At 38.2% G+C, this 15711-nt stretch overlaps 1 protein-coding gene across 1 annotated transcript in view; it reads left to right on the plus strand.

Moving 5' to 3' along the window:
- Positions 1-15711, plus strand: part of baz1b (bromodomain adjacent to zinc finger domain, 1B) — an 88487-nt gene that overhangs the window by 50044 nt on the left and 22732 nt on the right. The window contains exons 13-14 of the mRNA XM_063031227.1: positions 12465-12612; positions 13616-13763. Of these exons, the coding sequence (XP_062887297.1) occupies positions 12465-12612; positions 13616-13763 (296 nt within the window). The remainder of the gene's footprint in view (positions 1-12464; positions 12613-13615; positions 13764-15711) is intronic.

Genomic DNA, 15711 nt, shown 5'->3' on the forward strand with positions numbered 1-15711 from the left:
GTATGTGGTGAAATATATGGACTTGGATATAAATTTATTTTGAACTTTGCTCACTATTAATTACCTCTAAGGTGGACTGATGGGGCAGACAACGTTACCAATTCGGCACATTTCTGTTGTACTGGAGCTGCACCGCAGCATATGGATATGGCCAGCAGGGGTCAATATTAGTTTAACAAAAGAGCATCATTCACTTGGTGTCTATCTTTCTGAGGCATTTCTATTCTTATCAGTTATCTCTAAATCCTCAAAACTAATGTAAGGTTTTCTCTCAAATTGACATAAATTGTACATTTAGACAGAGACGGAACACAGAGATTTCTACTCCATGTATATGAAGAATGTAAGTAATAAAGTCAATTTGATGTAGTAAGCTGGTAGGTAGAGTGGATGAGCACTGCTTCGTATGATTGTGTAGAACCTTTTTGCACTCCTAATGTGTGGACTTCGTGCCCTTAATATTATCCTGAATGCAAATTTTTCACTTTGAGCAGTCTTGGGCCAGGGATTCTCAAGAATCAGTGGGGTTGGTGAAATTTTCTAAGTCTGTAAGCATATTCTTGAGTCTTTTTTTTTCCCCTCCTTCAGCTTGGTATCTTTTTGAGAGTCTGATGTCAGACATCCGAGTAACTTTGCCTTTGAATCCAGCTTGATATAATGAGATCCTCACTGCTAGGGGCAGTGACAACACCAATGTGGGTAAATTTGGAGAGTTTAGTAAAGAGTGGATGATAGAATTGTTTCAGTGCCTTGAGGTGCCTGATGTAGCTGGACCAGGATTTAGGAGCCACTGCTTGTCACAGGTGCATAAGGAAGTCTGAAAAAGTATAGGAATAGAACACAATTGTGCTGACATCCAAAATTATTCCCTTTGTTTTGACTAATGTCTGTTGGTTAGATTGAGTGTCTAATAAATTTTAACATTGACAATTCAACCTTGATAATGGGAACATTCAACCAACAATAATTCGGGTCAGAATTAGTAGTCACTTGGATAGGTATGAAATAATCAGAGAAAATATAGGTTCATCACAGGTCATTTGTACATCAGTAGTTTTCTGATGAAACTGGAGAGGTTTGATTAATATACAGTATATGAACTTCCAAATATTATTTCATAAATTGTCATATAATAAACTTGTCAAGATTAAAGGCTGGAACCAAAGGTGTTTTAGAGAGGATAGAGAATTGGCTAAGTAACAGGATAAAGTTGGAGCTCAGACTTGTTTTCCAAATGTGCAGATAACACAAATGGTGGAAGCAGTGACCACAGGTGGAATGGATGGGTGGAGGACTGCGAAAATCTAACGCTGGGAAATGTGAAGATATTGTTTGGTAGAAAGAATGAGTTGAGCCAATATAACACATTTCCGATAAAAGGCACTTTCCATCCCTATGGATTGGACACTTATTTCCAATAATTTCAGATTTAAAAAAAGCCTCTCCAGTTTGTTTCAGAAGCGGCCAGTTCTGTTGAAAGGGTGACAATTGGTAATATAACCTGTTTTTTTTTGCTCCATCAACGTTTCTTGATCTGCTGGGTATTTCCTATATTCTCTTATTTCATGCTTGCAGCAACTGCAGTTTTCTGTATCTAATATTTGCAATGCATTTTTTATTTCCTCTGTCCTCGTATATCTTCAATTTGCATCTTGTACCAACATCACCTGAAGAACTGCATTTTGACCAGAACCGCCACTTGCATCATTTAGTTTCTCTTGGTCTGTTCCCTATCAAATATTTGTTCACTCCAGCCCTCCCCTTCCCTGCAGATTAAAACATGCTTGTCTTCCAACCTTAGGTTGTTGTAATGAAATGTCATCCACTTGAAATGCTAATTATTTCTCCACATAGATGTTGTCTGACCTCGTTTTATGTGCTTGTTTCATATTTCCAGCATTTGTTGCTTTTCTCTTTGCTTTGAACTTTGGGAGTTTACATGGATAGCTTGACGAAAATGGTATGTCAAGTTGAGAAAGTTCTTCAAAAAAAAACAGATTTTGACCTCTATAAAGGAGTCTGAGTACAAGAGCAGGAAAGTCACAATAAGCCTTTATAGTTGCTCCCATGTTACAAATGCCAGACTTAGGACATCTGTATTTGCAGCCAAACTCCCAAAATGTTGTTGACTTCAAAAGCATCTGTTCTTGTGAATGACAAAGCTAGTTTCTCTCTCTATTGTATCCATTATTCTTATTAGTCAGCGGCTTTTAATGGCATTTATATTTGTTTTTTACAAAAATGTGTGTCTTATCAAACTTTGTCTATTTTCCAATTTATGAACAAAATCAATGTGTGGACATTAGTAAAATGAACCTGTTCATTGCCAGGGGTGGCCTGCGTCGAACCAGACTGATGTGGGAGGAAAGGAAAAAGACTGGTGTGTCTCTGGTTGAGATTTTCACTGGCCTTAAATGAGGTCACAGATGACTGAAAGCTGGCAAATGTGGTTTTCCTTTTCAAGAGGGCAGCAAAGAAAAGCCTGCAATCTATAGACCTATGAGCGTAACTTCAGTAGTAGGGAAGTTATTAGAGAATATTCTGAGAGACAGGATTATTGATCAGAGGTGGCCAGCTGGCTTTGTCAAGGAAAAATCTTGTCTGGCCAATCTAGTTGATTTTGTCTTTGAGGAAATAATGAAGTGTATTGATGACGATAATAGAATAGATACAGTCTTCAGTAAAGGTTTTGTCAAAGTCCCACATGTAACTGACCAAAAAGGTTAGGGCCCTTGGAATCCAAGGCAAGCTGGCAAATTTGATCCAAAATTGGCTTGGAAATAGGTGACAAGTGGGTTATAGTAGAAGGCTTTGTTTATGATTGGATGCCAGGTATTGGTGGTATTCCATAGGGATCAGTACTGGGACCTTCAGTGTTCCTAATACACCTGAATGATTTGGATGTGAATATAAGGAGGCATAATCATAAGTTTGTGGACGTGTACTCTTGGGTAATAGAGTGTGAATGACTTGTTAGTGTAATGGACTAAGAAAATGCAGATGGAGTTTAATGCTGACTAATGTAAGGTAAGGTATCCTGGGAGTACTAATGAAGCTAGGACATTCACTCTCAATGAGAAGACCCCAGAGAATATTGAAGAATAGAGGGACCTTCATATGCAAGCTAGATATCCTTGAAGTTGGCAGTGCAGGTAGCTAATATGGTAAGGGATAAAAGATTTGAGGAGGGCCTTTTTCACCCTGAGTGCCTGGAATGCACTGTTGGAGAGAGTGGTGGAAGCAAAAGTAACTGACTGCATGAAATGACTGTCTAGCCAAACACTTGAATCATCTCAGCATAGGTCAGAGGATGGAAGTTTGGGACTAACTACAGATAGGTGCCCACTGGTTGATGTAGATATGGTAGGTTGAATGGCCTTTTTCATCCGTATGACTCTGACTTGACATTCTTTAAGCCATGGTTAGAATATCATGTCTAGTAAAGAGATTGGCTAAAGTTATTTTAATTAATATCTTTAAAAATTGTCCTTGTTCTTCAAAGAACGTGGTTTCCCTTCACCACGATACTGCCCTCACCCACATCTTCTTCATTTCCTCACCTCATTTTCTTACCATCATAATGGATAGAGTAGCTCTTGTCCTCACCTACAACCTATGCGCCTTCACGTCCCTTCACCTACCACCTATCGCCTTCTCTGCAACTTCCACCATCTTCAATGTGATCACGCCACCAGATACATCTTTACCTTCTTCCCCCACTCCCACTGTCCGCTTCCTGCAGAGATTGCTCCCTCCTTGATTCCCTTGTCCATTCATCCCTCCCTAATAACCACTTTCCTGTCACTTATCCCTGCAGGCAAAGATGTGCCTACCCATTCACCTGTTCCCTCATCTCCATTCTTTCTAGGTGAAGCAACAGTTCCCCACAGATTTGCAGGTGTCATCCACTGTATCTGGTACCTCAGTGCAGCCTACTCTATATTGGTAAGCCCCAACGTTGATTGGGAGCCTGCTTTGCCAAGCACTTTCGCTTCATCTGCAGAAGGCAGGATTTCCCGGTGGTCAACCATTTTAATTCCGATTCCAACATATTGGTCCTTGGCCTACTCTACTGCCACGATGAGGCCAGTGTTAGGTTGGAGGAGCGAAACCTCCTATTCCATTGAGGTAGTCTCCAACCCAATGGCATGAATGTTGATTTATCTAACTTCTTCCCCTCCCACTTCCCTCTTCTTCCATTCTCCACTCTGCCTCCCCTCTTACCACTTTTCTTTCCTCTGACTCACCTTATTCTGACCGTTTTCCCCCTTCATTTCCAGTCCTGATGAAGTGCTTCGGCCTGAAATATCGACTTGTTTATTCATTTCTATAGGTGCTGCCTGACCTGAGTTCCTCCAGCCTTTTGTACGTGTTACTCTGGATTTCCAGCATGTGCAGAATCTCTTGTTTATTATTTGCTAAGATTATTCCAGGAATGTAGGAGTTTGGTCACGTTGAATAGACTATTGAAGCAGGGATTGCTCTTCCTGTGGCAGGGGAGGTTGCAGGGACATCTGATAAAATAGATTAACATCTTGAAGGATGTAGAAAGCTCTTCCAGGAGGAACAGAGAATCAAAACAATTTCTGATCAGCCTCACTCTTTCTGCTGCCCTCCACCACCCCTTCTATATTTCTACTCTTGACCAGCTAAGATTAAATAGCATTTGTCAATCTTTTGGATAGTACCCGCAGGATTTTTGTCCTTGAGTCGGTCTTTGTATCCCCTTCAGGTTCAAGTTTAATGGTCATTCAACCATACTTGAATGCCCATGAACACAGCCAAACAAAGCAGGGTTACTCTGGGGCCAGAGTGTAAGTACAGTACCAACAGTCATATGCAGCGCAAGGCACATATAAGATATCAGTAAGTTAATCACAGGTATATTTGCTCTTTGTTCTTTCCACTGTTCCTCTTATTGGCAATGCACACTAGTTTTCTGTCTTTTCTGGATCTAACGAAAGATCATTGGTCTGAAAAGTAAAAGTGGTTGATTTGTCTTTCCACAGTGCTACATGACTTGCTGAATATCACCAGCATTTTCCTTCTTCAGTTCAATAACATTCTGCATAGAGCCTCAGTTACTACTGATTTCGTAGGAAGCAAGTCCATGAGAAATGTGATCATTGCAATATGGGCATTGACAGTTGCTGTCCCTCTGCAGGCAGTAATGAATGTCTAGGCTCCTGAATGCACCACAGTGGAAGCTGAAAGCTGAGGTACCAGCTTGTCTAGTGATAAAAAGGATAGGTTGTAAACTGAATCAAGTTATTTTAAGAATTCTGTTGCATTTTAAAATACAGATGATGGGAAGTCATTTCAAAGTTACTTTAACTATTTCCCTATTGTTTTATCCCCTTCAACTACTAATGCATTGCTAGGTTAATTGGGGTAATTTTAGGGGATTTTAAACTATACTTTATACTTTATTGTCACCAAACAATTGATACTAGAGCGTACAATCATCACAGCGATATTTGATTCTGCTCTTCGTGCTCTCTGGAGTACAAATCAATAGTAAATATTAAAAATTTAAATTATAAATCATAAATAGAAAAAGGAAAGTAAGGTAGTGCAAAAAAAAAACCGAGAGGTAGGTCCGGATATTTGGAGGGTACAGCCTAGATCCAGGTCAGGATCCGTTCAGCAGTCTTATCACAGTTGGAAAGAAGCTGTTCCCAAATCTGGCCGTACGAGTTTTCAAGCTCCTGAGCCTTCTCCCAGAGGGAAGAGGGACGAAAAGTGTGTTGGCTGGGTGGGTCGTGTCCTTGATTATCCTGGCAGCACTGTTCCGACAGCGTGTGATGTAAAGTGAGGCCAAGAATGGAAGATTGGTTTGTGTGATGTGCTGGGCTGTGTTCGCGATCTTCTGCAGCTTCTTCCGGTCTTGGACAGGACAGCTTCCATACCAGGTTGTGATGCACCCTAGAAGAATGCTTTCTACGGCGCATCTGTAAAAATTAGTGAGGGTGTTAGGGGACAGGCCAAATTTCCTTAGCTTCCTCAGAAAGTAAAGGCACTGGTGGGGCCTTCTTGGCAGTGGACTCTGCTTGGTTGAACCAAGTCAGGTCATTTGTGATTAACTAGCTGATTTGATTGGGCACCTTAACCAATTTCCATTTGATTCTTGAAATTCCATCTATAGGTTGAAATATCTTTTTAAAGTGACTGTTCTTAATGAGTGAGCCTGGTCACTGTAAGCAGCTTGATTGCAAAGGCATTGTCACTCTTCTGGAGCCAGTGAAATGAAGTTTGGAATCTTTTTACCTTGACTCTCCCCAGGCCAGGGATTTTAAAGTGATATGTAATTACCAACTGTTATCAGGACTGAGATCAAGTAATGCAGGATAGGCCCGGGATTGTCCCTGGGAACTAGTAGTCTGCTGCATTTCAGTTAGTGGCACTCAATTGAATCATTTGATGTTGTCAACCTACAATCAAACTCCAGAAGGTTTTGTTTTAATGTATACCAGGTATTGCTAGATAATTATTTTATTTGTGGGTGAAATTCAGTGATTAATCCATTTGTATTTGGGTCATTGAACTTCAAAAAGCAAATAAAAATTGAGCGTAAAATTGATACTGTTTGGCATTACAAAGTTGTAATCTAATTCTAGCATTCTTTAAATCCAGGCAAATTTTAATGCCTTCTGGACCCTTCAATTATTTCACAGCTTTGTAATTACTTCCATGTCTGCATTTTCCATACAAAGCACACTGCATTACCTTTGCACCTAGTTGAGGTATTGTGTGGGTGTGGGTGCAGCTGCTCACCTGCTGTTGAATGACAAAACAAACTGTTTTGCCTGTTGAATGGCAGTTCTGTGTGACTGCTCACTGTAATATGAGAAAAATAGGTTCTTAAAATAAGTTGTTGCTTTGTTCAAAATTGGCCATAGCAATTTAATTTTGCAAAGGATTACTGTGTTCCAGAGTGAAAATATTTCTCAGAATTGAAGTTGAAATTAGATTGCCACTGATTACTTTGTCTATTTACGTTTTGCTTTTATAGTCACTGAGCGTAGAAAATATTTGTCTCCTTAGTAACCACATGCTCTGAGGTGTGCACACTTTTGTCTGTATCTGTTAAAATCGAGATCTATTGCATCCATTCTAATTCATGTTTTCATTGGCTGTCAAAACTTAACTGCTGTCTTTTTTAAGAATTAAATAGTAGCACCATAAAAGGATTGTGGTAATTTACCTGTAGATAAAGCATCCTTGAAAATTCGGTTTAGCCAAGGTGAGAGAATATCAGAAAAGAACTTTAAAAATTCTACTTTGTAACCATCCGGACCAGATGCTTTACCAGAATTCATAGAAAAGATAGCATTTTTAATTTCACCTTCAGTAATGGGAGATTCTACTACTAAACATTCATTGAATGATAATTTTGGGGAATCAATTTCCTTAAAAATTTGTGCATTATAGTAGAGTCAGCAGGATATTCTGATTGATATAGTGAAGTGTAAAACTCTTGAAAGGATTTGTTTATCTCAGCATGGTCAACTGAGATGGTCATCTATCTTCTTTTATACTTGTTTCAAGCATTACCAATTTTTATTTCTAAATCCTTTTTTGATACCTTGGATTCTAAAATTTCTTCATACATATGGCAAAATAAAAATCCTAGATTAAGTAAAAAAATATTTACAGAAGTCTAAAAAGGATGGTGGTTTGGCACTACCGAATTTTAGATTTTACTATTGGGCAATTAATATTCGATATTTAATATTTTGGACACAAGATTTAGATATAACCTAATGCCCACGATGGGTAAACCTGGAATGTAAATCTGTGCAAGGGTTTTCTCTGACTTCCATTTTAGGGACTTCTCTTCCATTTGTCCTTTCTAAATTAAATAAACAAATGATTAATCCAATAATTAAACATACATTAAGAATATGGTTTCAATTTCGTAAATTTTTGGTTTGAACCAATTTATTTTATCGAGTCTGATTGTATCTAACTTTTTCTTTCAACCATCCCTTATAGTCCAAGCTTTTGTGGTATGGAAAATGAAGCGTATATTAAGTTATCAGGATTTATTTTTGGATAGCTGTTTTATGTCTTTTGAACAGTTATCTAATAAATATAATTTGCCTAAATCTCATTTTTTTTCAGATATTTACAAATCAGGAATTTTTAAAATACTAAGCTACCTATATTTCCAACTTCATATCCATTTGATATTATGGAAAAAATTATAGGTTTAAACCCTTATCAGAAGGGTTTATTAGCAATCATTTATGATTTGATTATGAAAATAAATTCAGGTTTATCTGATAAAATTAAGACTGAATGGGAAAGGGAACTTCAATTTCATATATCTGCAGAAAAATGGGAAAAGATCTTTCAATTAGTTAATCTGTTTTCTTTATGCGCTAAACATACATTGATATAATTTAAGGTGGTACATAGGGCTCACATGTCTAAAGATAAATTAGCTCGTTTCTATTCTTATATTAGCCCTATTTGTGAGAGGTGTCATTCCGAAGTTGCTTCTTTGACTCATGTTCTGGTCTTGTCCTCCTTTGGATAAATATTGGAAAGATATCTTCGATATTATTTCTACAGTTTTGCCTATTGATTTACAACCTCATCCCATTACTGCAATTTTTGGGTTACCGATGATTGAAGATAGTTACTTATTCCCCTCAGCCTGTCGGATGATTGCATTTCTTACATTAATGGCTAGAAGATCTATCTTATTGAATTAGAAAGAGGTCAATCCTACTACATTTCGATGGTTTTCTCAAACTATATCTTATTTAAATTTAGAGAAAATTAGAAATGGCATCTCTGATCCCTCAGTTAAATTTGAAGAAACATGGAGACCATTTATTCAACATTTTCATATGATGTAGTTTGACCTTTTTCTAATCCTATTTTTTTAACTAAAAATATACAGATAGAGGAGTGGAGTTAACGATATTAATGATGGTATCCGATGTGATATGTTAGCCCGACTTTGTTTTAGTTTAGTTATGCTTAGCATCATTAATGTTTTTTTTCTTTTCTAGTTTGGGGGTTTCTTTTTTTTAAGTTTTTTTTTCATTTATTCTTTACCATGTTCAATTGTATTTGGAGTTGGGGAGATTTAGCATACTTGTATGATTAGCAATTTGTATTTGCTAATGTTAGTTATCAATAATGTAATCCCATTCTCTATTTATTAATATTATTGTTTTGTTCATAATTTTAAAATTAATAGACTGGAAAAAGAAAATTTAACTGCTGAATTGTTTTAACCCTTTGGATGCTTAAAGCAAGTTTATTTCTTAAATGGTTTTTCTGCACTCTTTTGAATCATTGATATTTCAATTATTATTTCAATTATTCAATGATTTTTCAATTATTGATAATTAACAATCAACTATTTGGACTAGATACTTCAGTTTAGTGAACTGGAATAAGCTGAGCCTTGTAGTTTCAATTCAGTTCTGCTAACTGACCATTTAGCCCAGAAGTAGAAGTACAAAAATTGAACATGATTGGAATCTAAAGCTTCCTTGATGCCAATTTTGATGGCTTCTGAAAGGATCTGGCAGGTGTGGATTGAGGTGGTTTTTATTCTGGCAAAGGGTTGCTTGGTAAGTGGGAGATCTTCAAAAGTGAAATTTTGAGAGCATAGTGTTTTTATGTTCCAGTTAGAATATAAGGCAGGGCTAACTGGTTTAGGGAACCTTAGTTCTTGCAGGGTGTTGATGCCCTGGTTGAGAAAGAGGAGGTGCATTGCAAGGAACATGTAAGGTACTTGAGTATAAGAAATGCAAGAGAACACTTAAGAGGGATAACTGGAGGGCTTAAAGAAAACACAAGGTTGCTCTGGCAGACAAGGTGGAGGAGAATCTTAAGAGCTTCTACAGGTATACTAAGAGCAAAAAGATAGCAAGGGAGAAAATTTGTTTACTTGTTCAGCATGGTCATCTATGCATGGAGCTGAAAGAGATGGAGAGGTGCCAAAGAATTGGAGGATAGCTATTGTTTTTTAAAAAAGGCTCTGAGAATACGCTAGTGATTGCCTATCAGATCCTTTCTGATGCCATCAAAATTAGCATCAAGGAAGTAATGGATAGTTATTGCAGCATTTTCTAAGTTATATAAGTATTTAGATGAACAGGGTCTGATTAGAGATGGTCAACATAGCTTTGTGTGTCTGTTTTGAGGAAGTTATAAGAAAGTTGATGAAAGCAAGGTGGTTGATTTTGTCTGCATGTATTAAATCTTGACTGGTGAAGAAGTTTCAGGATGAGGTAGTAAATTGGATTAGACATTGGCTTTGTGGGAGAAGTCAAAGAGGGGTAGTAGATAGTTACCCCTCTGACTGGAGGCCTGTGGTGATGGATCCTTTGTTGTTTATCATCCATATCATTAAGAGAAGACAATGTGGTAAACTCAATCAGCAAATTTGCAGATGACACCAAGATTTTGGGGGGGGGGGAGGTATAGTGGACAGTAAGGAAAGCTACCAAACTTGCAGTGGGACCTAGATCAGCTGGAAAAATGGCAAATGGAATTTAATGCAGGCAAATGTGAGGTGTTGCACTTTGGGAGGAAAAATCAAGGTAGGAGATGCACAATGAGTGTTTGGGTGTTAAGAGTCGCATCACAAGTAAAAAGGGTCATAAAAGGTGCTTTTGTCACATTGGCCTTCTTAAAGTATTGAGTGCAAAAGATGGGATGTTATGTTGAAGTTGTATAAGATCTTTGTGAGGCAATATTTGGAGTATTATGTGCAGTTCTCGTATCCTATCTACAGGAATAATACTAGAAAGATTGAAACAGTACAGAAAAATTACAAGAATGTTTCTAGGACTTGAGGTCCTTAGCTATAGGGAAAGGTTGAATAGACTAGCAGTTTATTCCCTGGCACGTAGGAATGAGGGGAGATTTGATAGAGGTATACAAAATTATAAGGGTATAGATAGGGTAATTGCAAGTAGGCTTTTCCTGTTAAGATTGGGGTGCAATTAGAACTGGAAGTCTTGGGATAAGGGTAAAAGACGAAATGTTTGAGGAGGACATGAGGGGGATCTTCACTCAGGGTGGTGCAAGTGTGGAATGAGCTGCAGGCAGAAGTGGAGGTTCAATTTCAACCTTTAAGAGAAGTTTGGCCAAGTACATGGATGGGAGGGGTTTGGAGGGCAATGGTCAGGTGTGGGTCAATGGGACTAGGCAGAATGACAGTTTGGCACAGACTAGATGGCCAAATGACCTGCTTCTATGCTGTAGTGTTTTATGACTCTTAAGAAGAAACCCATATTAGAGCACCTGGTTGAGTATTGACCAATTAAGTTTGGTAACACTGGCTACAAAAATGAAATATTCTGCCAAGAGTTGAATGATGGTTCATTCTAACTCTTACTTGTTTCAGGTTTCAAATGGAAATAATTCCCAGAAGGAATAACTTTCGGTATGAAATATGTCTTTACATTTCCTAAAAACATCTATTTTTCTGAGGAACTGCATTGTATTAGCATTATAGTAACAAACTAGGAATTTAGCAGCCAATCTGAACAAAACTGCGTTTTCATTGAGGGTAGAACAAAAATAACGATGTGATGCCATATGTATTTAATTAAGCTGCTTAATTTCACATTGAGTGAACATGCAGAGTAGCAACTTGAAACAGTGTATCCAATCTCTGTGGAATGCAAAATGTTTCTTTTTAGGTTTAATGAAAGCTTTATTTTCAAATACAATGGATTTCGGTTAATTGGGGCAGCTGTTTACTTGGGAAACTGTTGCTTAATTGGGCAAGAGTCCATTGCTGAACAGCTTCTAACTAGCGTCAGTTGCATGTGTTTGTGTTCAAAAAGCAGTGATTTTTGTCACTGATAATTGGCGGGAAGTAAGACAATTCAGAACTGTTTTGCTTACCGTGGTATCAAGCATTTAGGCTTTGAGAAGCCAGAAATGGCTGGGAGAGCAAATTAAACCATTTCACTGCTTCAAGTTAGGAACTATATAAAGAATTTGAAGGTATGGGCAATCATCTTGAAAGTTAAGGTGAAAATGAAGATTTGAAGCATGCAATTGTCAAAAATTGTGTGAAGGTAGTCTATTATTTACACTAGGAGTCTGCACTGATTTTGTTCACTTACAGTCAAAACAAGGTGGTGGTATTGATTGGATCTGTTGAATACTATTAGAAACTAATACGCACTTTTATAGTACTGTAGTAGTACTTGTAGTGTTAAAATTTATTCTGCATTTCAGTTAAGTACATAATTTGTTAGTTAAATGGTAATTTGTCTTTTTTAAATACCTTTTTTAACTATTTCCATGAAACTTTGTCTAATTGAGACAACTGCTTAATTGGGTCAACATTTACTGGACCCATTGGGTCCTAGTTGACCAGAATCCACTGTATCCCTGACTGCCTGTGCATCTGCTTGCATACAGACGCTGTTTATAAAAATTCCTTGTTTTTTAATTGCTCTTCACTAACTTGCCTACAGGTTGCTTCTGCATTGGAGCTATGGAAAAGTGCTATCCGAGAGGCTCAGACCTTCTCTCGCATGCACGTGTTGCTGGGAATGCTGGATGCCTGTATAAAATGGGACATGTCAACTGAAAATGCTCGGTGTAAAGTATGCCGCAAGAAGGGTAAGTATTATAGTCATCAGCAAATTAATTATAGGAAGTCTTATGGAAGCACAACCGACTTTTACTGGGAATCTTCAAGTAATGAATAGATGTGCTCTGTAAATCAATTTATATTAAGAGGGGGAAACCTGGCTTCATAACTAACTGAAGCTTCTAACGTGAATATCACCTGTATTGTTTTGGTCTCAATGCTGATATTTCTCTTTGCAGGTCAGGAATTTTAAGAGGTTTATTCAGACTTTGATGCTAGTAATGTCACCTCACCTTCAGAATTTTCCGCAGGTGACCCTCCCTGTTCTTCTGCTCATGCACACTTCAGGACAACTATTATATTGCCTGTTCCCATCCTGTTTTACAAAATGCTGCTCTGGTATTAAATTCTGTCCGCTGCTTGTTTGTTTACTTTATCTCGTTCTCTATTTCTTGATGTGCATAATTGGTAACATCCTTGTTTATTTGCCTCCACTCCAAGTTTGGTATTATTGGGCTTGTCCTGGAAAACAATATCACTATTTGCCACACACATCAAAGTTGCTGGTGAACACAGCAGGCCAGGCAGCATCTCTAGGAAGAGGTACAGTCGATGTTTAAGGCCAAGACCCTTCCAATTACCATAACTACTGTAGCCACTAGTTTTTCAGGTGACCGTTTATTCATTTAGCCCTCTCCTTGATGTGCCTGTTTTATTATTTCCGACCTTTTGCCTTTTATCACTCTTACATCCAGTAACCAGCCCCACATACAAGTCCTGTCCAGTACAAGCAGTCCCTTTTACTTGCTTTTGGAGAAAGTTTACTGTACAGTGCTCTACTGTATTGATGGTTCCTTATAATGAATAGCCAAATTATTTCAAAATAGTCTTCAGGAATGTCAAGCAAAAATTAATTATTCAGTATATTTACAAGTTTCAAAAGCATAGCTCTATTTAGTCTTCTATTTCAAAAAATAAATCTTGCTCTGAAAGTCTGTGGTCTGTAAAATCAGATTTTTTTTTTCTCCTCAGGTGAAGATGACAAGCTGATTCTATGTGATGAATGTAACAAGGCTTTCCACTTGTTCTGTCTGAGGCCAGCCCTTTATGTAATACCAGATGGAGAATGGCTCTGTCCGGCTTGTCAGCCAGCCACAGCCAGGCGTGGCACACGAGATAGGTAACCTTACAGCCAGCTTACTGCAGCATTGTCTGTTGTCTTCTCATCCTCTGCAGATTTATTTCCACATAAATCCTCACATAGCTATTGAAATGGATTCCAGCAGGTATAGCAATAGGTTTCATAGAAGTAATTAGCCTACACTTTTCACTGCCTTGATTTGACTTCATAAATAATCAATATTTGGCAGATTTTTGCCCTGACATTGAATGATTTTCATCTTGGTCTACTCTTATGTTGTCTGTCCTTTTTTTTTAAAAAAAGGATGACTTCTAATGTCCATTGTTCTACTCTTCTGTTGACTTTTCCCCCTTCTGACCTTGGTGCAAAGTTGTGAATTGAGTTCCAGACTCATATTCAACAAGAAGTTTGAGTTTGCTCTTTTTTGAAAACACAGGTGCTAGTGTACTAAAACTGCTTGTCAGTCAATATAGAAATTAGTGGCATGAGTACTGAGTGGAGCTGGTGTCTCTGTCACTGTTTTAAATTTTATTTTTGCTTGTAATTAGTGTTTTTGCAAAATATCAATAAGCCAGTTGTTTTACTTAAAGTAGAACTTTTATATCAATTTAGAGTATAGAACATTGACCATTACAGCACAGTACAGGGCCTTTGGCCCACAGTGTTGTGCCGACCTTTTAAGCAACTTTAAGATCAATCTTAACCTTTCCCTCCTGCGTACCCCTCCATTTTTCTATCATCCATGTGCCTACCTAAAAGTTTCGTAAATGCCTGATGTATCAACTCCTACCTTGTGTCAGAAATGTTATTTTCCTTTGTGTTATAGATTGGAATAAATGGGCAGGGAAGTTATTTCTGTGAAACCTGTGGGTGGAAGACGGTAGATATGCATAAATTACTGGTGATAAAGCAGATTGAGCAAATGGTTAAGAAAGCTTATGAGATCTTGACCTTTATGCAAAATACAATAGCAAGGAAGTCATAATGTATCTTTGCAAGATGCTGCAATGGCCAGAAGTAAAGTATTATATCTGATTTGGGGCATTACACTTTAGGAAAAAATTAGAAGACCTTGGAGATGTTCTACCAGCATAATTTTAAATACTTTGATGCTTTAGTTTATCTGTGAAATGATGTGGTTCTCCTTGTAGCAGTGGAGGCTCTAAGGTGTTCTTTTAGAGCAGTGTTCGCCAGCCTCCGGGCCACAGACTGATACCGGGCTTCGAAGCATGCAGGGGTGCAGCGGTAGCCGGAGCGCACCCAGCACATCTCTAAGAAAAAAGCCGAAGTAAACAAGCTAATTAATTAGGTGCCGCCCAGAAGCCAGTCTTCATTAGAGGAACTGAGGTGGAGAGGGTCAATAACTTTAAATTCTTCGGCATTAAGGATCGATGTGTCTCTCTCTGAAAAGTGTCAGAGGATCTGTCCTGGGACTAGCACATAACTGTCATTACAAAGAAAGCATGGCATCGCCTGTACTTTATTAGAAGTTTGTGTCGATTCAACATGTCACCTTGATCCTGACAGCCCTGTCTTTTCAGCCTGTCTGGGCTGGTGATTAAATTGACCAAACAGTAGAACAGCTGAACGCTCTATCGCCCTGGAAAGAGGAGCGAACACCGCATAGAGCAAGTGAAATCGGCAATCGCCTCTGATCTGGACCGACACTTACGTGCCGAGCGGCACCTAATTAATTAGCTCGTTTGTTTTGGCTTTTTTCTTAAAGATGTGCTGGGTGCGCTCCGGCTACCGCTACACCCCTACATGCTTTGCAGCCCGGTATTGGTCCGTGGCCCGGAGGTTGGGGACCACTGATTTAGAGGGATTAAAATCCTGAAGGATCTAAATAGATTAGACAAAGGAATTATTCCAGTTGGCAGAAGATTCAACAAACAGATGACAATGAAATGTAATAAGCAAACGAGCCAGATGTAACATGAAAATATTTTACTTCGACCTTATGGGTAGGTTGTGTGGTTGAAATAAA

This window comes from Mobula hypostoma, chromosome 23, assembly GCF_963921235.1.
Source record: "Mobula hypostoma chromosome 23, sMobHyp1.1, whole genome shotgun sequence".
Classification (NCBI taxonomy): domain Eukaryota; kingdom Metazoa; phylum Chordata; class Chondrichthyes; order Myliobatiformes; family Myliobatidae; genus Mobula; species Mobula hypostoma.